This window comes from Saimiri boliviensis, chromosome 2, assembly GCF_048565385.1.
Source record: "Saimiri boliviensis isolate mSaiBol1 chromosome 2, mSaiBol1.pri, whole genome shotgun sequence".
Taxonomy (NCBI): domain Eukaryota; kingdom Metazoa; phylum Chordata; class Mammalia; order Primates; family Cebidae; genus Saimiri; species Saimiri boliviensis.
Window position 1 is genome coordinate 170,555,557 of NC_133450.1, and position 26,294 is coordinate 170,581,850.

The following is a 26,294-nucleotide window of genomic DNA, read 5'->3' on the forward strand; positions in this document are numbered from 1 at the left end:
ACATTTGCACATTAATTAGTGTAATACATCATATCAACAGAATTCGAGACAAAAACCATATGATCATTTCAATTGATCCTGAAAAAGCATTCAGTAAAATTCAACATTCTTTCATGACAGAATCTCTAAAAAAACTGGTTTTATTGGAACAAACATACATCATCATAGTAAAAAGCATATATGACACAGCTATAGCTGGTATCATACTGAATCAGGAAAAACTGAAAGCTTTTTCTTTAAGATTTGGAACATGACCATAATGTCTTCTTTCACCACTGTGATTCAACATAATACTGGATGTCCTAGTTAGAGTAGTTACAAAATGAATGAATGAATGAATGAAAGAAAAGAAAGAAAAGGAAAAGAAAGGAAGGAAAGAAGGAAGGAAGGAAGGAAAGGGAGAGGGGGAGAGAGAGAGAAAAGAAAGAAATGGCATTCAAATTAGAAAGGAAAAAGTCAAATTATCTTTATTTGCTGATGATATGATCTTACATTAAAACTTAATTTTCCATCAAAAAACTATTAGAAAGGATGAACAAATTCAGTAAAGTTGGAGGATACAAAATCCGCGTACAAAAATCAGTATCATTTTTGTATGCCATTAGCAAACAATCTGAAAAAGAGATCAAGAAAGATAATTCTATTTACAGTAGCTACACATAAAATTAAGTACCTAGGATTTAACCAGAAAAGTGAAAAATCTTCCTGCATTGAAAACTATAGAACATTGATGAAAGAAATTGAGGAAGACACAAAAAAAATGGAAAGACATCCCCTCGTCATGGTTTGTGAAAATCAGTATTGTTAAAATGTCAATACATATTTACCTAAAGCAATCTATAGATTCATTGTAAGCCCTATAAAAATACCAATGACATTCTTTATAAAAATAGAAAAACAAACATAAAATTTATGTAGAATAAAAAAAGACCCAGAATAGCCAAAGCTATTGTAAGCAAAAGAACAAAACTAGAGGAATCACATTTCTTAAATTGTACTATAAAGCTATAGTAACTAAAACAGCATGAAAATTGACACATGAGCCAATGGAACCTATTAGACAACCCAGAAATATGTCCATAAGTCCATATGAACTAATTATTTACAGAGTTGCCAAGAACATACATTGGGAAAAGGATAGTCTCTTCAATAAACACTGCTGGGAAACCTAGATATCCATATGCCTAAGAATGAATCTAGTCCCCTATCTCTTGCCATATACAAAAATCAAATCACACTTAAATCTCAGATGTCAACTGTGAAATTACTAAAAGAAAATATTGGGGAAACTCTCCAGGATGTTAGACTGAGGATCTTTTGAGTAATATCCTACAAGCACAGTCAAACAAAGCAAAAATGAACACATGGGATTATAGCAAGCTGAAAAGCTTTTGCACAGCAAGGAAACAATCGACAAATCAAAGAGACAATGCACACAGTGGGAGACAATATTTGCAAACTACTCATCTAGCAAGGGATTAATAACCAGAATATATAAGCAGCTAAAACTACTCCATAGGAAAAAATTGTAATAATCCAATTAAAAAATTAGCCAAAGCTATGAGTAGACATTTCTCAAAAGAAGACATACCATTTGCAAATAGATATATGAAAATGTGTTCAACATTATTGATCATCAGAGAATACAAATCAACACTAAAATGAGATATCATCTCATCTCAGCCTAAATGGCTCTTATCCATAAGATAGGCATTAAGAAGCTGTGGGTAAAAATGGAACTGTTCTACATTGTTGGTAGGAATGTAAATTAGTATAACTACTGTTATACTAGAATAGTTTGGAAGTGACTCAAAAAATTAGAATTAGGCTGAGTGCAGTGGCTCACACCTATAATTCCAGCACTTTGGGAGGCTGAGGGCAGGTGGAACACTTGTGGTCGGGACTTCAAGACCAGCCTGGCCAACATGGTGAAACTCTGTCTCTCCTAAAAATACAAAATTATAGAGGTGTGGTGGCACAACACCTGTAATCCGAGTTACTTGGCAGGCTGAGACAGGAGAGTTGCTTGAACCCAGGTGGCGGAGGTTGCAGTGAGCTGAGATTGTGCCATTGTGCTCCAGCCTGGGTGACAGAGTAAGACTCTGTCTCAGAAAAAAAAAAAAAAAATTAGAAATAGAGCTGTGATATGAACTAGCTGTCACACTGCTAGGTATGTACCCCAAAGAAAGGAAATCAGTATATTGCAGAGATAACCAAATTCACATGTTTATTGCAGGATTATTCATAATAGCCAAAATTTGGAAGCAACCCAAATGTTCATCAACAGATGAATAGATAAAACAAATGTGATACATACACAGCATGGAGTACTATTCAGCCATAAAAGAATTGAAATCCTGTCATTTATGATAAGATGGATGAATTTGGAGGTCATTGTGTTAAGTAAAATCAGCCAGGTACAGAAAGACAAACCTTACACGTTCTCACTTATTGATGGCAGCTAAAAATTAAAACAGTTGAACTCATGGAGCTAGAGAGTAGAAGTATGGTCACCAGAGTCTGGGAAGTGTAGTTGGGGGAAGTGGTAATAATTAATGGATTACAAAAAAATAGTTGGAAAGAAGAAATAAGACCTGGTCATTGCTAACATGACAGGGTGACTACATTAAAAAATAGTTTAATTGTTGGAGTGTTTGTAATGTAAAAGTGTTTGAGGTGATGGATGCCCCATTTACCCTGATATGATTATTGTGCATTGTGTGTCTGTATCGTATGTCATGTACCCTATAGATACATCTACTCTGTACCCACACACAAAAATTCTACAAATATTTTATAAGGATAAATGATACTCATTTTTATTATTTATTGATAAAGTTTTCCTAGTATTTTTGTTTACAGTTTTGTAGGTACTATAGTGCTCAATATCAATAATCCATTAATATTTTGGTTTGACATAATTTTGGGGAAATCATTTAGTTCTCATTGTTTTCTTGGAATCAAAATCTTAGTGTTAGAAGGAAACTTGGAGAGCTTCAGATCTGCAACCTCCTTGACAATTAACCTAAAAATGGCCAGTAATAGGGAATGTCTCACTGCTCAAATTGCAAGAGGATTATTTCTTTATTAAACTCAAGATAACTATATTTTGTATATAGCTTCAGTATCTAATTTGAAAAATAAAGAAGGTCGATATGACAGGGTTTTTCTTTATACTTTTAAGTTCTGGGGTACATGTGCAGCTTGTGCAGGATTGTTACATAGGTATTCACGTGCCATGGTGGTTTGCTGCATCCATTCCCCCATCATCTATATTGGGTATTTCTCCTAGTGCTGTCCCTCCCCAATCACCCACCACTGCTATCCCTCCCCTTGTCTCCCCTCAGTGGGTCCTGGTATGTGATGTTTCCCTCCCTTTGTCCATGTGTTCTCATTATTCACCACCCACTTATGAGTGAGAACATGCCGTGTCTGGTTTTCTATTCTTGCATCAGTTTGCTAAGAATGATGGTTTCCAGCTTCATCCTTGTCCTTACAAAGGACATGAACTAATCCTTTTTTTTCCCTTTGGTTGCATAGTATTTTATGGTGTATATGTGCCACATTTTCTTTATCCAGTCTGTCATTGATGGGCATTTGGGTTGGTTCCAAGTCTTTGCTATTGTAAACAATGCCACAATGAACATGTGTATGCATGTGTCTTTATAATAGAACTATTTCTAATCCTTTGGGTATATACTCAGTAATAGGATTGCTGGGTCAAATGATATTTCTCATTCTAGATCCTTCAGGAATAGCCACACTGTCTTCCACAATGGTTAAACTAATTGACACTCTGACCAACAGTGTAAAAGTGTTCCTGTTTCTCCACATCTTCTCCAGCATCTGTTGTCTCCTGATTTTTTTAATGGTCGCCATTCTAACTGGCATGAGATGGTATCTCAATGTGGTTTTGATTGGCATTTCTCTAAATGACCAGTGATGGTGAGCTTTTTTTCGTGTGTTTGTTGACTGCATAAATGTCTTCCTTTGAGAAGTATCTGGTCATATCCTTTGCCCATTTTTTGATGGGGTTGTTTTTCTTCTTGTAAATTTGTTTAAGTTCTTCATAAATTCTGGATATTAGCCCTTTGTCAGATGGGTAGATTGCAAAATTTTTTGCCCATTCTGTTGGTTGCCTGTTCACTCTGATGATAGCTTCTTTTGTTGTGCAGAAGCTCTTTAGTTTAATTAGATCCCATTTGTCTATTCTGGCTTTTGTTGCCATTGCTTTTGGTGTTTTAGTCATGAAGTCCTTGCCAATGCCTATATCCTGAATGATATTGCCTAGGTTTTCTTCTAGGGTTTTTATGGTATTAGGTCTTAGGTTTAAATCTTTAATCCATCTGCAGTTAATTTTTGTATAAGGAATAAGGGAGGGGTCCAGTTTAAGCTTTCTGCATATGGCTAGCCAGTTTTTCCAATACCATTTATTAAATAGAGAATCCTTTCCACATTGCTTTTTGTAAGGTTTGCCAAAGATCAGGTGATTGTAGATGTGTGACATTACTTCCGAGGCCTCTATTCTGTTCTGTTGGTCTTCATCTCTGTTTTGATACCAGTATCATGCTGTTTTAATTAATGTAACCTTTTAGTATAGTTTGAAGTCAGGTAGTGTGATGCCTCCTGCTTTGTTCTTTTTGCTTAGAATTGACTTGGCTATGCGGGCTCTCTTTTGGTTCCATATGAAGTTATGGTGGTTTTTTCCAGTTCTGTGAAGAAGGTCATTCATAGTTCGATGGGGATGTTGTTGAATCTATAAATTGCTTTGTGCAGTATGGCCATCACGTTATTCATTCTTCCTAACCATGAGCATGGAATGTTTCTCCATCTGTTTGTGTCCGCTCTTATTTCCTTGAGCAATGGTTTGTATTTCTCCTTGAAGAGGTCCTTGACATCATTTGTTAGTTGTATTTCTAGATACTTTATTCTCTTGGTAGCAATTGTGGATGAGAGTTTGCTCATGATTTGGGTCTCTGATTGTGTGTTACTGGTTTATAGGAATGATTGTGATTTTTGCACATTGATTTTGCATCCTGAGACTTTGCTGAAGTTGCTTATCAGCTTGAGATTTTAACCTGCTACATTCTAACCACTGTACTTTTAGGTTTTGTCAGTTTATACTTAATTAGATTTCATCTGCCCCTCACTTGGCCTTATGTCCCACTTACTCTTATTACTCCAGTTGCTCACACTCAGGTTACTGTTGACTTGTGAAGGCCAATATTTCAACCTCTTCATTTTATACCTTTAATTTTCATTGTGTTTCAAGCTTATTTTTTAATCAACTTCTGAATTACTTTGTCTCATTTTACATCCTACTCTTGCTGTTATCTTCCTGTCTCTTTCCATGGAACATCTTTTCACTTACTTCCTAATAATTAGGGTTCACTGAGACTTTATCCTTGCTTTCCTTTTTCGAAATTAATAACTTCATTGTTTTTTGAAAAATGACACATACTTACAAATATTCAAGCAGTAAGAAAGAATAACAAGAAGAAAGCAAAGAAAAAACTAGTTAACCTGTTACAGATGAAAATCTTTAATATTAATTATTATATAACCATCTCTTAATGGCCAGGTAGGGAGAAGACTAGATAGGTAGATTAATTATATAAAAAGAGTATCATATTTTTGAAAAAGAGATTAACATTTATTTGGAGTCAGCTAAGTAAAGAGTAACTGAAATAAAATTAAGTGAGCTGTAAAACTTTAAATTTTTTCTCTGCTTCAAAAGAATTAATTTCTTTAAGATTAGCAGAAAAGTTATAAAAAGAAATGAACACCTTGCTACACAAGATGGAAAACCTAGGATTTTTACAAAACTCAGCTGGGGAAGCCAAGTCAGGTGGGTCACCTGAGGTCAGGAATTCGAGACCTTCCTGGCTAATTTGGCAAAACCCGTGTCTCTACTAAAAATGCAAAATGGTTTACAGGGCATGGTGGTGCATACCTGTAAACCCAGCTACCTGGGATGCTGAGGCAGGAGAATTCTTTTAACCCAGGGGTGGAGGTTGCAGTGAGTGCACCAAGATTGAGCTACTTTTCTCCAGGCTGGGTGAAAGAGCAAGACTCTGTCTGGAAAAAAAAAAAAAAAAAAAGGTATTTTTTTCAAGAAGGAATGAAAATAGCCATATTTGTAAGAACATAGATGTTTGAGAATATGATTCAACTGTCTTTATATTCAAGGGATTAAATGGGCTGGGCATAATTTTATGAGGTTACACCTTTTTTCCCTCAGAATTTTCTGGATGTTATTCACTTATAGAATCGATGGTTGCTATGAGGATGTGTTACAGATTTTCCCAACCTCCCCTGCATCACCTCCTGCTGTGGATGTGACTTGCCTTTGTTAAACGGATTCCTGAAAATATACTTTTTTCAACTTGATACTCAAAAACTTAAGTAGACTGTGTCTTAGTATAATTTGTTCTAGATTACATTTTCCTAAAATATCTGTGCATTTATTATTTGTCAATTAAAATATTACTTTGTTCCAAGGATTTCTCTTTTGCATTTATTTTTGCATACTTTTCTAATCCACTTTTTATACTGTAATTCAAAGAAGTTGTCTTTATGCTAGATTGTTTTTTGTCTGGTCTTCATATCTATTTTTTTTACGATTCTTTAATCTTTTGTCTTTTTCTTCTGCATTCACTTTATCTCAAGACTTTCCTTCATCAGTAACTCAATTTTTAGCCATGTATAATCTTTATTTTGTTCTTTTTTTTATTTATTATTTATTTATTTTTTTAATGGAGTTTCACTCTGTTGCCAGGCTGGAGTACAGTGGTGCAGTCTTGGCTCACTGCAACCTACAACTCCCTGGTTCAAGTGATTCTCCTGCCTCAGCCTTCCTAGTAGCTGGGATTACAGGCACGCGCCACCACACCCAGCTAGTTTTTGTATTTTTTTAGTAGAGGGGGGTCACCCTGCTGGCCAGGATGGGCTCGATCTCCTGACCTCCTGAACAGCCTGCCTTGGCCTTTCAAAGTGCTGGGATTAAATGCATGAGCCACTGCCCCCAGCCTTCTTTGTTTTCCTTTCTTACATTCCTGTTTAATCTGTAGTAATGTTCGTTGTTGTTGTTCTCAATTTATTGCCTCAGTTCTTCAAATTCTTATCTTTGCGGGGAGGTGTTTTATTATCTGTTTTCTGAACTTGTATTATATTCAATTCAGGTTTTTGGCAAGTTCTTTTCTTCCTTTGTGGCTTTTTTTTTTTTTTTTTTCAGTTCGGATTCTAAATCTGTATTTTGTTAAAAGTACACTTTGCTCCACCAACTACTGCATGTTTTCTATTCTAGAAGGGGTGACCCAGGGTCTCAAATTGTCTGGCCTTTGCAGAGAGTGTTGGATCTAACCAGACCTGGTTAGATCTCAGTGTTTTTTTTTTTTTTTTTTTTTTGCTGAGAACCATTTCTGCCGCTCTTCATTCCTTTCTGTAGATTCATATTTCCATTTGGTATTATCTCTTTTTGCTTGAAGGACTTCCTTTAGTATTTCTTAGAGTGCACATCTGCTGGTAGTGAATTCTTTTGGCTGTTGTACACCTGAAAAATATCAAATATCTATATTTTTGCTTCATTTTTGAAAGGTATTTTCAATAAGTATAGAATGCTACCTTGACAGATTTTTTTTCCTTAGTAATTAATTACTCCACTGTCTTCTAGTGTGGATTGTTTCTGATAGGAATTCTGCTCTCATTCTTACTTTCATCATTGTATAATATGTCCCCCTTTTTTTCCCTCAGCTAATCAGAGCATGAACAACTATTGCACCTGTATGAGTTTTGCAGATTGTTTCCTTTAAGTTTTCTCCAATCCTTTTGGATGGTTTTTTTTTCTCTTAAATCTGAGTAGTTTCCTTATAAGCATGCACTGACTAGTACTTAGCTGAAGGCTTGAGGTCTTCCGCTCTGTAGATCTTCAGAGCGCCCCCTATATCTGGGTAGATCTCTCCTCTATGACACTTTACCCTGCAAACTCTAGCTCCACTGGTCTCCCTGTAATCCAGGGTATGTATGTCTCCTTAATTTTGGAAGATTACTGGACTCCATTTAGGTTTCCTGTTTCTGTGCTATAGCAGTATGCGAGGGTAGTCATAGAACTCGTTTTATTTGTTGCCCTCTCTTAGGGATGACATTGTCTGGTGCCCAGTATCTAAAAACCATTTTTGATACATTTTGTCTATTTTTCAGTTGCTCCATATAGAAGGGAAAATCTGGTCCCTCTTATTTTTTTTTAATGGAACATGTTTTCCCTGGATTAAATCTCAAATCTATAGGAATAGTAACCTCTTTCCATATTCCAAATGTATATTTCCCATTTTCTGATACCTGTTTCCTTCTGGCTGTTCCAAATGTATATTTCCTATTTTCTGATACCTGTTTCCTTCTGGCTGTTTTTACAAGTATCTTAAAAGTTAAGCATGTCATCCAAACAAACAAACAAAAAAAAGTCATTGCTTTTTTCTCAAATGAGTTCAGTCTCCCCTAGGCTTTCCAAATGAATGAATACCTTAAGTCCCTACCATGCTAAATTTCTCCTTACTGAAAATTTAGTTCATAGTGTAATGAGTCTTGAATATAGCCCCACAATACCTTTGTTAAGAGCTTAACTCAACCAAATACAGTTGAAATGCCGGGTGTAGGAATAGCTGCTCTAAGACAACAAACCAAAATGAAAGTTACAGCCACCTTTAATTAATTACTGAGATAGTTTAAGCAAGAGGCTAAAGTGGAGAAAGTGCCAGCTCCCCGTATTTTATTTTCCCCCATTGGTCCAGTGATCAACATAGAAATGAGGGTTGTCTCATGGGTAGTGGATCCTCAAACAAAAGATTCTTGCTGTTTGATAGACTTGAGCCATGGGGGAAGGTTGTGGGAGGATGGTTCAGAGAGGAAAAGTATAAAGTCAGAATGAGTCAGAATGAGGACAAGTATCTTTAAGTTTATTGTCTCCTCCCAGTCTCCTAAGGAGGTTTCTGCAGACACCTAAGCAAACCTCAGCCAAAGGTACCCAATAAAAAGGCCTCCATATTGAGACATCTATAGTAGAGATACATATATGTTTAAGAGTGTAATTGGCCAGGGAAACTAGTGTCCTTGACCAGGGGAACCCTAGTCCTTGAGTATAACTCCCTTCAGAGACTGTAGTCCATTGACTGTACAACAAGTCTGGTTAGGGAGGGCAGCGATCCCCCTTGAGGAGTACCAGGTTGAACTTTTGGAATTACCTATGGTCAAGCCTGAAAAATCACATGTAAGGTTTAGTCAGAAGCTATGTTCTTCAGTCTTTACTGAATCACAAGTACATGAGTATGTTCACAAAACCATTTCTTATCGTGTTTGTCATTGAAAGTTGAGGGCTTGTGTATTAGACAATGCAAGAAACAAGCAAATGGGAAAACTAATTCATAAACAATAGCAAGCATTTATTTATAGCATATGGGTCCGTGTGTTGGCCGAAGGTGCTCTTACTATTGCAGGTTTTCTGGTCCAGCTCCGTTTTAGGCTGCAAGTCAAGTCCACTTCTCTTCTATGTATCTGATTCTTGAACATGTCAGAAACAAATGTAAACATGGAGAGTTTCTTTTGTCTATGTTTGGAACTGGCACACTGTAACTTCCACCTGAGATTTCTTTGGCTAAAGCAAGTCTCCTTATTAAATAAAGCCAACAACAATTCATTGTCAGTATTAGTTTCTAGGGAGGATTGGGGGAATATTTTTAGGCTTTTACCCAGAATCCACTAGGCCTTGCATTATTCCTTTCAGAAATTATTAACAACAGATATGACAGCCAAATCCTGAGCCATGTTTTAATGTCAGCATCTGAGATTTGGCCTTTATGGTGCCAGTGATTCAGTGTCCACTCCTTTGATACGGTGACAATTCCATTTTCCAACTCTAAAACTACTGGAACTTACACACTTCCCATGTATCAATGGTCAGTGCCTTTCTGAGCTTGGATCTTTCTTAGAGTAGCTAGTCAAATGCAGCCAGCAATAACCAAACTCGCACTATCAGCATTCTGCACCAAACCAAACTCATACTATCAGCATTATATGCTTCCTCACTCATTGTAAAATTTATTAGGTACATTTTTTTTGCTTTCCAGGTTATGCCATGTGGCAGTTTTCCAAATGTTCTGTAACTACATATCATGGGTCACAATTTTCTCAGCATTCTGTAACATATTTTGTTACCCGCCACCCAGTCCCCAAATCAATGCCACATAATTTAGTTTTTTGTCATAGCAGTACCCCACTTATAATTACCAATTTCTGTATCCCATCAGTTTTTCCTACAGAATAAACAATGACAAAAATCACAAAATCTCAATAGCATGCAGTAATAAACATTTATTTCTTGCTCATGAGTCTATCAGCTGTGATAACTGTGTTGTAGTCTGCAGGTCTGTTGGTTGGCTGGAGTGCTTCACCTTGAGGCAATATTGGATTTCGGTCTGCTCCATATTTCTTAATCCCAGGCCAGGCTGAAGGGGCAGTGACTACCTGAACATGTTCTTTTTGAGGCAAATGTTTAAATTTCCAAGGGGTGATCATAAGCATACCATTTCTTAACTTCCAGGCTCATAACAAGTATGCTGTCATTTATATCCATGTGATTTGCTTAATCCAAGCGTGGCTAAACTCAATATTAGGGGAATAGGTATCTGCATTCTATCTATGAAGGTATCCATGAGAGGAGTAGGCATTTGCTGACTAATAGTCTACCACAGTATGATATAAAAGCATAAGCCAGTGAGCAAAAGTATGCTGGAGCTGTTAGCATATGTTATGATTATATGGCTTTCTAGATAGTCTGACCCAATCCAGAAATAAAGCATCTAGAATGGAGTACATGGATTGCAGATTGTCCTTATTAAATGTTACTTTAAAAATATCACAGGCTTTCATAATAGTTGGACAGCATACAATTTAAGTTCAAGATTTCTGGCAAGTGTCTCAAGTTTACTTACTAATAAGAATAGATTGTGTTGGATGCATACCAAGAAGAACATGACCAAAAAATCAAGCATTTGGAAATGGTCATCCTGCTTTAACTTAGAGGCAAATCAAGGGAACATATTGGGAACAAAAGGGAAATTCTTTGAGGCATATTCAGGTTTTCTCCAATAAAGCCAAAAACTTTTCAACAAAAATAAAAATGTTAAAATAGTTACTTATTGGAATGATTAATAGTAACTAATTCTTTGTGGCTATAATTTAATGCAAAGTCCTTAATCTATTGAGCATATACCTAGTACCTAAAAATTTAAGGAGAATAAACAAAAATTATTCTAAACCCATGCAATATGTTTTATAAAGAAAGGAAGGTCAGACTGCAGTTTTGTTTTATACCAATTATAATTGCTATCCAATCTAGCATAAGGATATTCCTTCCAACCCTACTCTTGGTATGTTAATATTTCTGATCTTATATTACTCAATTATTTAGTGACTTCCCGCTAATAACAGAATAAAGCCTGAATTTCTTTATCCCACTGAAAAATAGCCCTTGCCTACCTCATTAGCCTTATTTTTTCATATGTTTAGCATTATTTTTTCCTCTCTGAAACTGAAAAATCAGCAAAATAAAACCCGAAATGTGCTTTAGTATTTAATACCTCTGGACCAGTGTGCACAGTACTGCATTCCTTTCTTTTCTTGTCAGTTCCATGGAGAAAAGACCTACTGATCTATGTGATCTCCTACCTAAAGCTGTTTTCTGTTCTTTTTTTGTATCCTCATGTGTATGTTGCTGTGTGTGTGTGTGTATGTATACACACATATATAATGTATATTTTATATTGTATATGTGTGTGTATATATACATATCTATTATATACTCATGTAATGTATATAATATATATACACTAATATATAAAACATGCAGGCGAATAGTTTGAATACAGGAATTCGAGACCAGCCTGGGCAACCCTGTCTCTACCAAAAAAACACAAACAAACAAAAAACATGGGTATGGCAGCACGCAGCTGTAGTCCCAGCTACTTGGGGCACTTAGGCTGGAGGATTCTTTGAGCCCTGGAGGCGGAGGTTATAGTGAGCTGAGATTGCGCCACTGCACTACAACCTGGGTGATAGAGCAGGCTGTCTAAAAAAAAAAAACAGAAATTTTAAGATTAAAAATTATTGTTAAAACAAGCCAAAGGAATAATATTAGGAATATAGGTAAACATTAAAGTAAATTGAAATGAAATTTAATTGTAAAAACTAATGTGTAACATGAAATTTATATGAAATCAGAAGCACAATTCCAGTCTTAAACTTAATAAACTAATTAATATAAAAACAGATATTAAAATATAATAAAGCACTTGGAAGTAGAAAATAAACAGTCTAAAATATTTAAAAAGTATGTGCTTAAGGAATAGCGTTAAAATCATGAGGTTGTTACACGTGGCTTCCAAGCTAGCTAGAGGAATTAAAGATACCATGTTCAAATCCCCATAATTTATTCATGTGCGCTAATGGGATTAAGTCCATCAAGTCCTCGACTTAAAGACATTTCATTTTTAAGGCAAGGAAGCCTGTTTATTGGGCATAGTTTACAACGAATAAAATGAAACAAACAAACTCTACTTATCCTTCTGTTTTTCTCCCTCTCTTCCTAGAAAAAGGTACTTATATTGTTCTGGCAACTTCCTCTTTAGAATATCTGTGGCTGGTAACAAAAATGGGCTACTTGTCTTTCAACTTTTACTGATTGAATAGATTCTTCCCAAGCCCCCTGCCCAGTTAAAGTCAAAGGGGATGGTCTAGGTCTCCAGAAAGAGGTTCCAAGTCTAATAGTCATATCAAATGATTGAAATCCTGTCTTACTCATCAGAAACAAGATTTATTTCTTGCCATTTCATTAATCAGAAGTTTGACTTCAGTTTTCGTTTGCCTATGGTTACTTCTCAGAGGAGATGGCTTTTAATTATAGTTGGCTGATCTTTATGTCACCTAAGGCAACAATGTTTAATTAACACAAAAAACAAAAACTTCTTAATGTCAGGTCTTGCTGATTGTTGCCTATTCATCCTCAATTCACTCTTCTGAAACAGCATTCAGAGTTATTTTTACTCACAATACTTCTGAAACCAATTGTATGCATTTTTTCTTCCACCCAACAACCAACTCTTTGCTTCTCCAAACTCCAATTGGGCAATTCAGTTCAATTCTAACTACTTAGAATTAGTGCAGACCCTACAGATTAAGGACTCAGTTCCACAAGACTGCCCCATTTTAGATGCCAGAATGGAGTAAATGGATTGCAAGTGTCAGATTGTCCTTATTAAATGTTACTTAAAAAATAACACAGACTTTCATAATAGTTGGGCAGCATACAATTTAAGTTCAGAATTTCTGGCAAGTGTCTCAAGTTTACTTACTATTAAGAATAGATTGTGCTGGATGCATAAGAAGAACATGACCAAAAAATCAAGCGTTTGGAAATGGTCATCCTACTTTAACTTAGAGGCAAATCAAGGGAACATATTGGGAACAAAAGGGAAATCCTTTGAGGCATATTCAGGTTTTCTCCAATAAAGCCAAAAACTTTTCAGCAACAATAGATGCCAGTCACAAGTCCCAGGTTTCCACCTGTATTTCTGACCAACTGACTATAAATTGGGGGTTCCCAGGAGCCCTTCCTCAGATTTGGTAATTTGCTAGAATGGCTCAGATAAGTTTTCTATTTACCATTACTGGTTTGTTTTAAAGGATACAACTCAGAAACAGCCAAATAGAAGAGTTGCATAGTTCGTGGTATGGAGGAAGGAACAAGAAGCTTTCTTGTCCTTTCTGAGTATGCCACCTTCAGCATCTCAAAGTCTTTACCAACTTGGAATGTCTCCAAACTCTGTAATTTTTATGGAGCTTCCACTAAGTAGGCATCATTGATTCAATCATTGGCCATTGGTGGTTGAATTCAATCTCCATTTCCTCTTCCTTCTGCAGAGGCCTAGTGTTGGGGCTGGATGTTAAAAACCATCTAATGACATGATTACCTCCTCTTGCAACCAGTCCTTATCTTGAACCTATCTAGAGACTCACCAAGAATCATCTTATTAAGCATAAACACTGGTATAGTTGAAAGGGGCTTGTTATGCTTTGCTTGTAATAACAAAGGATGCTGCTATTACTCAAGAAATTCCAAGGGTTTTAGAAACTATGTGTCAGGAATTGGGGACAAAAACCAAATACAGTGGGCCCTCTGTATCCATGGGTTTCACATCCCTGGATTTAACCATTTGCAGATCAAAAATATTTGAAAAAAAATTGCATCTGTACTGAACATGTACAGCCCTTTTATATTGTTATATTATTCCTTAAACAATATAGTATAACAACTACTTACATCGCATGTACATTGTATTAGTTATTATAAGTAACATAGAGAGTATACAGGAGGATGTGCATAGGTTATATGCAAATATTACACTGTGCTACATGAGGGACTTGAGCGTGGTTGGATTTTGGTATCCCAGGAAGGTACATGGAACAGGAATGACTGTATATATTTCTTATTGTATCACAAGTACATTCTGAAGTAAAATGTACCCACTATGATTCTCATTTTCTTTCCCTAAAAGTGAAATAAAAATAGCAATATTCTTTAGGAAATTGTCTATACAATAAGTTGATAACTATTCTTAATCTCTCAAATTTATATAATCACAAATAGACTTTTGGGAAAGTTTGTGTGCAAAGCTTCATATTAAGATCGGGAAAAAATACTCATAATAGATTTTTAAATAATTTGTTAAAATAATTAAAATAAAAAATCTAAAAGGAGAATACAAAGTAAAAGATTGCAGAAAATTTATATTATTTAAAAGGATTAAAAGAAATAAATATAGAAAATAGAATATACTGGGTGTGGTGGCTCACGCCTGTAATTCCAGCACTATGGGAGGCCGAGGCCGGTGGATCACAAGGTCAGGAGTTCGAGACCAGTCTGACCAACATGGAGAAGCCCCGTCTCTACTAAAAATAAAAAAAAAATTAACCTGGCGTGCTGGCGCATGCCTGTAATCCCCGCTACTCAGGAGGCTGAGGCAGGAGAATCACTTGAACCCAGGAGGCGGAGGTTGTGGTGAGCTGAGGTTGTGCCATGGCACTCCAGCCTGGGCAATAAGAGCAAAACTCCATCTCAAAAAGAAAGAAAATAGAATATAATAAGCTTAAGTACTATGAATAAGCAAAATGAAAAGTTAATAAGAAAAAGAAAAAATGGAGAGAAGAAACTCCTGAGAAAGAATTTAAATTAGAATGAATGTTTATACTAGTAAAAGAAAAGCATGTAAAACTAAAATGTTAAAAATAAATCTCCAGTAAAGTGAAGCATATGCTCACACATCTACCATAGGAAAGAAATAGAAGGTGTATTCTAACTAGGTCTTCTTGGTTTATTTCACAAATCCTGAGATCCTTGAAGAGAAAAAGAACTAAGGGCAGAGAATTGAGTCCTTCTTTCTTTCCACAGCATGGGCTTAACTTCTTGAGCATTTTGTATAAACCTGTGAAGGGGAGAAACAAACTTGAGCAGATAAGCACAGCTGAACATGGTTAGCCATTTCACCAGGGGACCTTGCACACATCCAGGAGCAAACAAGCAGCAGACAAATTCATTTTTAAATCAGTCTTCACCATTTACTTTATTGGAATTATTTAACTATTGTTGGCATCTGATACTCTTTGAACATAGAACTGTTATCTTATTTTTAAGATTAAATATTTCACTCAGAAGTATAGCAGATATTTAAATGATGAGAAAAGATGAATTGTATTTGCATATTATTTCTATATTGCTGAAAGATTGTTGTAAATGAATTCAACACCATGGTGTTAGGGGACTAGAAGAAGAAACTTGGGAAACTGATAGATTATTATCAAGGTAAAGGTACTTATTCCCCAGGTGGCAAATTCTACCTATCCTAGCTTTTATTATCCTTAGGATAGTGTTCTATTTATTTCATAAGTACAGAAGTTTTAATTGGGTATGTCATTTTTCAAAGACAAAAGAAATGCCTAATTCACTCTAACAAACTTGTTAGTCACTGTTTATACCAGGAGGATTTCTACTCTACAGAGAATAATATTGTTTTCTTTTTCCTTTGTTGAGAAATCAAAGTTTTACACTGACCTACAGCAGCCAAGCATATTTTAAAGCAAAATCATCTCAGGCTAACACAGATATGTATCCTTTTAGCTTTATGTATTCTTTTTTGTCCCTTTTTATTCCTTAAGAAAAGTTCCATTCCAAAAGTAATTCAATTAGAAAATGTTAGTAAAATTTGTCATAATAATTTATCTGATAAGAAAAAAGTTATTTATAGGATTTGATATATTTTGTTTTTAATATTAGCTGAAGTTTTACGATTTTGTTTTTTCTTTAAGGTTGTTAAGTTACTTGTAGGTTTTTGGCTTTGTTGAAAAGGTTTTGGTAGTCAAATGTATAGCTAGTGTAGGAATGATTTGTAGATATAACCTCACCCATATACCTGGCTTTCTATTTGTTACTAAGTCACAGTATTTCTAGAAGAGTGATTTTTTTGGTTTACCTTGCCCAGTGCATGATCTTACGCTTGAAGAAAAAGGTTGAGGTAAGGGATGTTAGGATTTCAATCCACCCTAATTCTGTTACTGTTTGCTTTGTTCAGCAATCACTGTGATCCTCCTGGCAGGGAACAAGATCCAGAGAACAAAACTAGTAGTGACTGTGTAGATAAAAAGGCAATGAATTCTGCTTTTAAGGCAAAGGGGGAATAGTCTACAAAAGAATGAAAATAGGAATAAAAGTGTAGCATTGTTAACCCGCAGATCTATTGTACTTTTGAAAAATCTTACACTGTAAAAAAAAAAAAAAAAGGTGACACTACAAAGATACATAATTATGTGGCTAAAAATCTTGAAAGGGGTCATTGTTTAGTTACTGGCCAAATACTTGACAAGAAAATAGCCTAGATTATTCATAATTGAAAAACCATAGAACTCTTTTTTTTTTTAAATGACAGAACAGTATTTCAGCAGTACACGTGGTACCATAATATATTATTTACTCTCTACCAGAACAGCTCTTTAGATCTGGTGAAGATCATGAGGTCAAGAAAAGTACTCCAGAGAAGAATGGAAAAGAAATGTTGGAGCAGACATTACAGAAGGTAGTGTAATCTTTAAGATATTGAACTGAGCAAGTTAAATCTGAATTTTAACATAAAGGATTATATTTTAAAGCAAGGGCTTATGAATGTAAACCTTGTGTGAATCCTTAATTCAGATCCATAATTCAAAATCATTGGCTTGCCAAAATGGGGTAAAAAAAAAATCAATGTTAGTGAAATAAATGTGTAAACACTTGTGCTTCCATTGACATAGATTAAAATTATTTTCAAAAGGTGAAATGGAGAGAATGAAAAAAATAGAAACTATAGAAATGTAGACTATATGTGCTTGTTAGTTATAACTTAGCAGTTTAAGTTTAAAATATATTTTAATAAGACTGTGCTATACTTCCACAAATACAGAGATTTATAATATTTGAACTAAAACACTGAGCATAGTTACAATTTTATCACAGTAAAATGGTAATATATTTATAGTTTTAATGTTAAACTTGAAAAAATACATGACTCATCTCATTTTAGATAAAAATTTATACCAATATGATTTAGTACAGCATTTTATGTTTCAATAAGGCCATCCATGTAAACCCTATAGTCATGTTATAACATGTCTATCATTAACAGTAAAATACTATTTTAAAATATTAACGTTTATCTTTATAATTTTATAGTTAATTCATATTTTTACAAATACGTTGTTATCAAGTTCAGTTAAGTGGATCTAATTATTAATACTTATGTTATACAGAAAATAATCTTTAAATTGCTTGTTCTTATAAGTGATTGTCAGTTGGCTACATTAGATTGATTTTATAATTAGATAAAGCTGAAAATGTACAAATATATAAACAAAAATATTAACATAGTTACTTATATTTTGTTGCATCTCTGAATTGACTTATAGGAAATCTAGTGATTTATAGCAGATGATGTGATTGTTCATACTTCTATCACTTGCCATACAGTCAGGTAACAAAGGCTGTCATCTCATTATTACTGAATGGCACATATAAAGTTAATGTAATAACAGAGAACTAGAAATGCTTACATTTATATGTCTTTAGGTAAATGACTAACTGAATTAATCTATGCACTACCAGCTAGGATGTCGTACAGTTCACACTAACCTAGCATCTTTTTTTTCAGAAAAATATTTTTATTTGCCAGGTTTTGTATAATTTTTGTATCTATGGATAAGTAACTACTATTTCTTACCTTAGTGTAGAAACCCAAAAGTAGGCCATTATTTCATTCCATTTGCCATAAATGAATACTACCATAGTAGATCCAGACAACTGTTTTAAGACTTGACAACCAATATATTTTCATTGGATGTATGTCAAATTAGTATACTATTTTTTATATTTACCTAATGTAATTTTATCAATCACAAGTTAATTCCTCATGGTTGAATTTCCTTATTTTAAAACTTTTATATGACACTCAAAATTAATTTTAAAATAGCATTAAGATGAAAACAGTATTTGTATACAGTAGAAATGAAACATATGAACAGATTATTTTTAAAATAATATATTAACATTTCACATTGTTATTGGCAGAATTGTGTTCTAGCCCCCAAATTTATATGTATACTAAGAGTCCTAATCTATATTATTGCAGAATGTGACTATATTTGGAGACAGGGTTTTTAAAGAGGTAATTAAGTTAAAATAAGGCTATTAGGGTGAGCCCTAATACAACATGACCAGTGTCTTTATTTAAAAAAAGGGAATTAGAATACAGACAAATACAGAGGGAAGTCCATGTGAAGACACAGGGAAAAGATAGCCATTTACAAGCCAAGGAGAGAGGCTTCAGAAGAAACCAACCCTGCTGACACCTTGATCTTGGACTTCTAGACTTCAGGAATGTGAGAAAATAAATTTCTGTTGTTTAAGTCACCTACTCTGTTATACTTTGTTATGGCAACCCTAGCAAGCTAATGTACGTGCTTCATAGCTTCATAATGCCAGGTGTTTTATTTCTGTTTTGAAAAGAGCCTCCTCTTTTTTTTTTTCCCCAGACAGAATCTTGCTCTGTCATCCAGACTGGAGTGTAATGGGTGATGTTGGCTCACTGCAACCTCCGCCTGCTGAGTTTAAGCTATTCTCTTGCCTCAGCCTCCTGAGTAACTGGAACTACAGGTGTGCACCACCATGCCTGGCTAATTTTTGTGTTTTTTGTAGAGGTGGGGTTTCATCATGTTGGCAAGGCTGGTCTCTTAACTCCTGGGTACAAGTGATCCTCCCACCTCAGCCTCCCAAAGTGCTGGGATTACAGACATGAGCCACTGCACCTGGCCTAAAAAGAGCCATGTGTTTGGTGTAGTATTTAAAATGTTCAGAACTGTATGAAAATATGGGCCTGAGCTGAATTATAACCCATAAATTGAGCACCTTTATCAGTTCCCCAGACTTTCATTCTCAAATATGTATTAAAATTTACTTTTCTATTTTTGAAGGATTAAAATCACTTTAACAGTTTTTGAGCATATACCTTGAATAACACTTTAATAAGTGCTATGGATTTTCCCTTTCAAAATATTTAGAAGTAGTGTCTCTGTTTTGTTATTTGTCCTCCAATTTAAACTTAAATAATTTTGACCACTTCTCATGATTAAACATAGATTCACATTAGGCAGTTAACAGACCTTAAAACCACAGACATCTTCAATTGGTGTGTATATAGGGATGGAAAGGTGTGGTATCTTTCCTCGCCCATCATAAGGGCCACAGTTGACACTCCTATAATAAAAGGCAGGTTAACATGAGAAAAACATAACATTTATTTAATCAAAGTTTTATGTGCCACAAGAGGCTTCAAAAACAAAGACCCAGAGAAAATTGTCTGTTTATATGCTTAGGTTCCATAAATAAAATATAGCCATGTAGAAATGTGTTTGCACAAATGGGTATGATCTATGGTAACAGACTGAGGAGAGGTGAGCCTGGCAAGGCCTGTCTGCTCAGATTCTTCTTGCCCTCTGTGTAGACTTTCTTCCTTCCCAGGTATGGGACCAGACCCCTCTGGAATGAAAGTCTTCAAGGGAGAACCAAGAAGGGAGAAAGTGACTTTTCTTGGTTTTAAGCCTTGCTTTTGGAGAGAGGTGTTCTAGTTTGTATGAACTGCTTTAGGGAAGAGGAATTATGTTGATTTGACTGCCTTCAGGGGAGAAAAAAGGGTGGGTGACAGGAGGGAAGGAGATCTTGCTTCTGAGGCACTTCCAGTGACCTTCAATTCAAGGTACTTGGCAAGCCAAAGTGCCATACTTTGGTGTGTTGTGTTCTGAGCACCAACCTAGTAAAATTTGAATGAGTTTTCCCCAAACTTAATTGGATTTTAGTAAAAAAAAATATATATATAATGCTAATTTCCAGAATCAGAATATCAAATTTAAGATGTTTATTTGTTGTATTTGTTTATAACATATTTTAGTTTAATTGAAATATAAAGTTGATTTAATGGCTACTTTGGAATATTCAGCACAAGTAATTATATTTTAGTTACAGCAATTTTATTAGGTAGGTGTTAAGATTAATGATAATAGAAACAGTAATAAGGATAATGATAATAAATTATTTTCTTCAGGAATTATGGTTTATGATCACATTTAATACTCCCAACAAAACTGCAAGGTGTAGGTATTACTATTCTCATTTCACAGATGAGGAAAGTAAAGGTAAAATACCTTAAATATTTTACCAGCTAAAGCGAGTAGAGTTGGAAGTGAGATATAGACCTAATTCAAAATTCTGTTTCCCGTAAAACACACTGCTTCTTATTAATATTTTTCTATCACCAAAGTCACTTTTTTAAAAAAAAAAGTGTGGACCAGTCAAGGCAACACAGTGAGACTCCGTCTCCACAAAAAATAAAAAATTAGCCAAGTGTGTTGGTGCATGACTCTGGTCCCAGCTACTTGGGAGGCTGAGGTGAGAGGATCACTTGAGCCTGGGAGATCAAGGCTGAAGTGAACAATGATCGGGCTCCTGCACTTCAGCCTTGGCAATAAAGTGAGACCTTGACTTAAAGAAAGTGTTATTGCTTACTTGCTCCAAATATGTATTTAAAAAATACAGTATATTTTACTTACTCCTCTTTGGAATCTAACATGCAAAAGTATTTTAAAAGATATTTATGAAAAGTATACTGATTTGAGCAGTGATTAAAAATCCTTCAATAAAATTTAGAGGTAGAGTGATTTGGAAAAAATAAAAAATACTCTGCCATAGATTTTTTTCTTGAACACTGTATTTTTTTTCACATTTTTCAGCTCCCCAATAAAGTGCTTACATTGAGAAGGAACAATACAATCTCTTTCACAGAAATATGCAGAAGTCTACAATAATCTGGTACAAAATTTTTCAGATACCTTCATTCAGGTCATGAGTAGGTCCTATAAGGACATAAGTCCAATAGTAGGTTAATATATCATACCATGGAATAGAAGTGATTAAAATTAGGTGATATCCTTCATACTGTACTGAGAAATTCCCAAGCCCCAGGATAGCCTAGTCACTTAGTAAATGAATGTTGATTTAAATGAAAGAGGTTGAATGTGTAAAACAAAAAGGTAATACAGAAGGATGTGTAAATCAGACATGACTCAAACTCATGTTTAGGAAACAACTTACTTCTTTACCATTATAAGTAAAGTTTAGTAAACTGGAAAGTGTTAAGAATATGTATTTTGGCTGGGCGAGGTGGCTCACGCCTGTAATCCCAGCACTTTGAGAGGTTGAGACAGGCAGATCACAAGGTCAGGAGTTTGACACCTGCCTGGGCAATATGGTGAAAGCCTGTCTCTACTAAAAATACAAAAATTAGTCGGATGGCACATGCCTGTAGTCCCAGCTACTTGGGAGGCTGAGGCAGAAGAATCACTTGAACCCAGGAGGTGGAGGTTGCAGTGAGCCAAGATCATGCCACTGCACTTTAACCTGGGCCACAGAGCAAGACTCCATCCCCCTCCTGCCGCCAAAAAGAATATGTGTGTTTTATTTTGTATACTTCTGGAATATTATTATTTTGAATCAGAGGTTGTTGTCTTCATCTCTTCAGTCAGCTATAAAAAAATACTAAAACTGAGAGGATTATAAATAATAGAAATTTGTTGTCCAAGATCCAGGTCCCTAAGATTCAGTGCCTTATGAGGACTCTCTTTCTGGTTTATAGATGGTGCCTTCTTGCTGTGTCCTCACATGGTCTAAGGAGCTAACTAGTTTTCTGGGGATTTTTATAATAGCAGTAATTCCATTCATGAGGGCCCCACCCTCATGATCCAGTCACCTTCCAAAGGCCCACCCTATCGTAACATCACGCTGTGATCAGGTTTCAACATATGAATTTTATGAGGGACACAAGTATTCAGACCATTGGAGTTGTCAGTATATCAAACATGTTTCTCTTTCAAGAATTTTGTTTTAAAAGTAAAAATGAGTTCATACTGTTTTCTACTCATTTAGATTTTTTGTCTCCATTTTGCTTGTCTACAGTTTTTTCTTGACTCCAAATCTTTGTTCATTTTTCCGACATGTCTGAGTAATTATTCTTTCTCCTATGGCTTGTTGCATAGTGGGAGGGGCACAAAATCCTGAATTTGGATCCCAGTTCAATCCAGGAAAGGTTTACCTCTGTGAAATTTAAGTTTTCAGAACATCTCTTTCCTATTCTGGAAAGATAAATTGTTGGTTCTATATACATATCTCATGTTTTTGAGATGGCCAGAAGAGATCATGTTTATGAAACTATTTTGTAAATAGTAAAATGTACTTTACAAACAATAGTGCTCATTATTAATTAGACCTAATCTAAGTCAACTCCTCCATGAAATATTTGAACTCTTGAATTAGAATTAATTGCCCAGACTTATGAAACTTAGTTTATATCCTTTATTAGGTTTATGCATGCAAACGTCTGTCTTTCCAAGTAATTTGGAAATTCCTTAAGATTAGGTAGTGTGTGTTACCAATGCTATGTCCTACAACATAAGCACTGTTTATTGAAATAAAAGGAAAAATTTTAATTTATATGCAATCTTGAAATCATTGTCATTTAAAATAGTTAGTCTTTATTATTTGTTAAACTGTTCCTTTATTACATAAACTGAGGACCTTATGACTACTAAAATTAGGTTTTTCGAATTTAGAAAAAAAGCAACCTCAGTAGATTACTTTGTATTGTCATTTCTTTTTCATGATTATTGAATATTGAATGAAAATGTTATTAATTCAATTTATGTATCTACTTTTAGACTTTTTGTATAAATTATTTTTCTCTGAAATTTTTTTCCCACAATGAATAGAATGTATGGCCAAGGCACTTACGATCTCAGAAGACACTGCAGTTTATTAGCATACTTAGTTCTGTTACTTTGTATAGAATTTTGCCTTCTTTTACCATCTGTTCTTTATTCAACAGATGTATTATTGCATTTTTGAATGTATTCATCTACACCACTTTAGAATTATCTAGAAATTAAGTACTTTAGATTTATATTGTCCTTGTGCGAAATGTAATTTTTATTTCATAAGTTAGAAATGATAAAATATAGCAGATTATGGTTTTAGATTTTTAAAAGAATAAATTAAACTCTTCTGTTTAGGTCATTGAGTTGGAAAATCGGCTAAAATCTTTTGAAAAAAGGTCAAGGAAATTAAAAGAAGGGAATAAAAAATTAATGAAAGAAAATGATTTTCTGAAGTCCCACTTAAAACAGCAACAAGAAGATACAGAGACCAGAGAAAAAGAGCTAGAACAGATAATAAAGGGGAGTAAAGATGTAGAAAAAGAAAATACTGAACTTCAAGTAAAAATCAGTGAGCTGGAGAGAGAAGTCACTTCCCTGAGGAGACAAGTGACAGAAGCTAATGCATTGAGAAATGAAAATGAAGAGCTGATGAGCCCAATGGAGAAATCACAACAGTCAGCAGACAAAACTAAATCTGAGATGGCCACCACGGAAGTGAGATCTGGACGATGTGATTGTAAGACAACTACAACCAAGGTTAAATTTAAAGCTGCCAAGAAAAATTGCTCTGTGGGTCGCCACCACACCGTTCTCAATCACTCCATCAAGGTTATGAGCAATGTGTTTGAGAACCTCAGCAAGGAGGGCTGGGAGGATGTGAGTGAAGGCAGGTAAGGCTCTCATTAACTTAGCTCTGTGGTGGGGACACTGTGCATATGTAAAGCACTAGCAAATGGAGATTGAATTTCAACTACTGTTGATTTGGTATTCAGAAAAAATACTGTCAGATCCTTTGAAATATCTTGGGAGGTCTTGTTCTGAGCTTATTGACTGAAATTTGCATGCAAAATTACCCACAACTGCATGAGTATTTGAATAGGTGCCAGGAAATCCAAAAGAAGGCAATGCTTGATTTCTTCCAGTGATGCTATTTTCATGCAGTCATGAGGCTTGAAATTGACAGTTTGGCAGGTTGATTTAATTTGCTGGCCCTTTGCATATTCACCACTGACAGCTAAGGATTCCCAGGCAAGCCTACTAAGTCGGTTTAGTTATCTTGTGACATGCCAACCTGGGAGGAGAAACAATTTTCCCCCTTAATTTAGTTAGATAAATTTTGAATGACCCATTTCAGCTTGTTACCAGATGTCTACAAGCTGTTTAACATCCTTTAAATTAAGAACCATCTTCACTAATTATTTCATGTATGTATTATGCAAAGTCATTGTACTAACTTTAATTGAATGGTGGTGAAAAATTAGTTCTTTAAAGTTATGGCTCTACAGATTCCTAGTCTTAAGATACATAACCCTAGCAAAGAGCAACAGGAGGATACTAAAAGTCTGTAATACTTCTTTCTCTTACCCCTGGCTATACATTCATATATGCACTTGAAACATATCAGTAAAACTGTCAGAGGCATGTGAACCAAAGCAACTCTGTCTTAAATAGGAGCTGGGTAAAATGAGGCTGAAACCTACTGGGTTGCATTCCCAGACGGTTAAGGCATTCTAAGTCACAGGATGATATAGGAGGTTAGTACAAAACACAGGTCATAAAGACCTTGCTGATAAAACAGGTTGTAGTAAAGGAGCTGGCTAAAACCTACCAAAACCAAAAATGCCACAAGAGAGACCTCTGGTTGTCCTTGCTACTATACTCACACCAGGGCCATGGCAGTTTATAAATACCATGGCAACATTAAGAAGTTACCCTATGTGGTCTGAAAAGGGGAGGCGGGAATTATCTACCTCTAGTTTAGCATATCATCAAGAAATAACCATAAAAATGGGCATCGGCAGCCCTTGGGGCTACTCTGTTTATGGAGTGGCCTTTTTTAAATTCCTTTACTTCCTTAAAAACTTGCTTTCACTTTGCACTGCTGACTTGCCCTGAATTCTTTCTTGTGAGAGATCTAGGAACCCTCTCTTGGGGTCTGGATAAGGACTCCTTTCCTGTAACAAAACCACCGAGACAAATGAATGATAGAACACCCCTTTTTTACATCTAGACAGTAGAGAAGTTCAGTGTTGCCATAATTGCTAACAAATTGCCCAATTTGCCATAATTTTAAAAATTCTGCCTTGTTTTATAATGACATGTGTCCTTTGATTTTTCCCTAGTTTTTTATTTTGTTTTGTTTTTAAATTCCTAGTAGTGATTCTGTTTTAGATTTGGGATCCCTCTGGGTAGTTTTTCTTATCACAGACATAGAACTGAAAATTATCTTAAAATGTGGTTTCCAAAATTGTTTGCATATTAGAGCACCTGGAGGTCTTATGAAAATTCCAAAGGTTAGGTTGCACCCCAGACCAATTAAATTATAACCCTTGGAGTAGGATACAGGCCTAAGCAATTTTTGAAGTTTCCCTCTTGAATCCAGTGTGCAGACAAGTTTGAAAAACACTGTTTTTAAACATCATCTACTCAAGCCCCTTGTCCTCAGGCAGTTAAAGAAACTCAAAAAACGTAATGAAGGAAAGGCCAAAGGACCAAATCTGCATTTTTATTTCCATGTTACCCAGGTTCTTCTTTCTTCTCTCATAGCAATTAGAGATAAAAACCTATTTCACACCCACTAAGCACTTGTCTATATCAAGGAAATTCTAGTGCTAGCTACTAATTCTATCTTAACCACTTGGTACTACCACAGAATTCATAATAAAGTGGTGCCATTCATTTATGTG

General features: G+C 35.2%; 1 protein-coding gene across 14 annotated transcripts in view; it reads left to right on the forward strand.

Annotated features, from left to right (window-relative positions):
- Positions 1-26,294, forward strand: part of CNTLN (centlein) — a 314,849-nt gene that overhangs the window by 182,116 nt on the left and 106,439 nt on the right. For 9 of the 14 annotated variants that reach the window (XR_012516586.1, XM_010338733.3, XM_074394884.1 and 6 more), the window contains 2 exons: positions 17,083-17,174; positions 23,743-24,278. Coding sequence is in view for 11 of the 14 variants with exons in the window: in XM_010338733.3 (XP_010337035.2) it covers positions 17,083-17,174; positions 23,743-24,278 (628 nt within the window). In the remaining 3 variants the exon portion in view is untranslated. The other 5 variants (XM_074394889.1, XM_074394891.1, XR_012516587.1 and 2 more) reach the window with 4 other exon arrangements.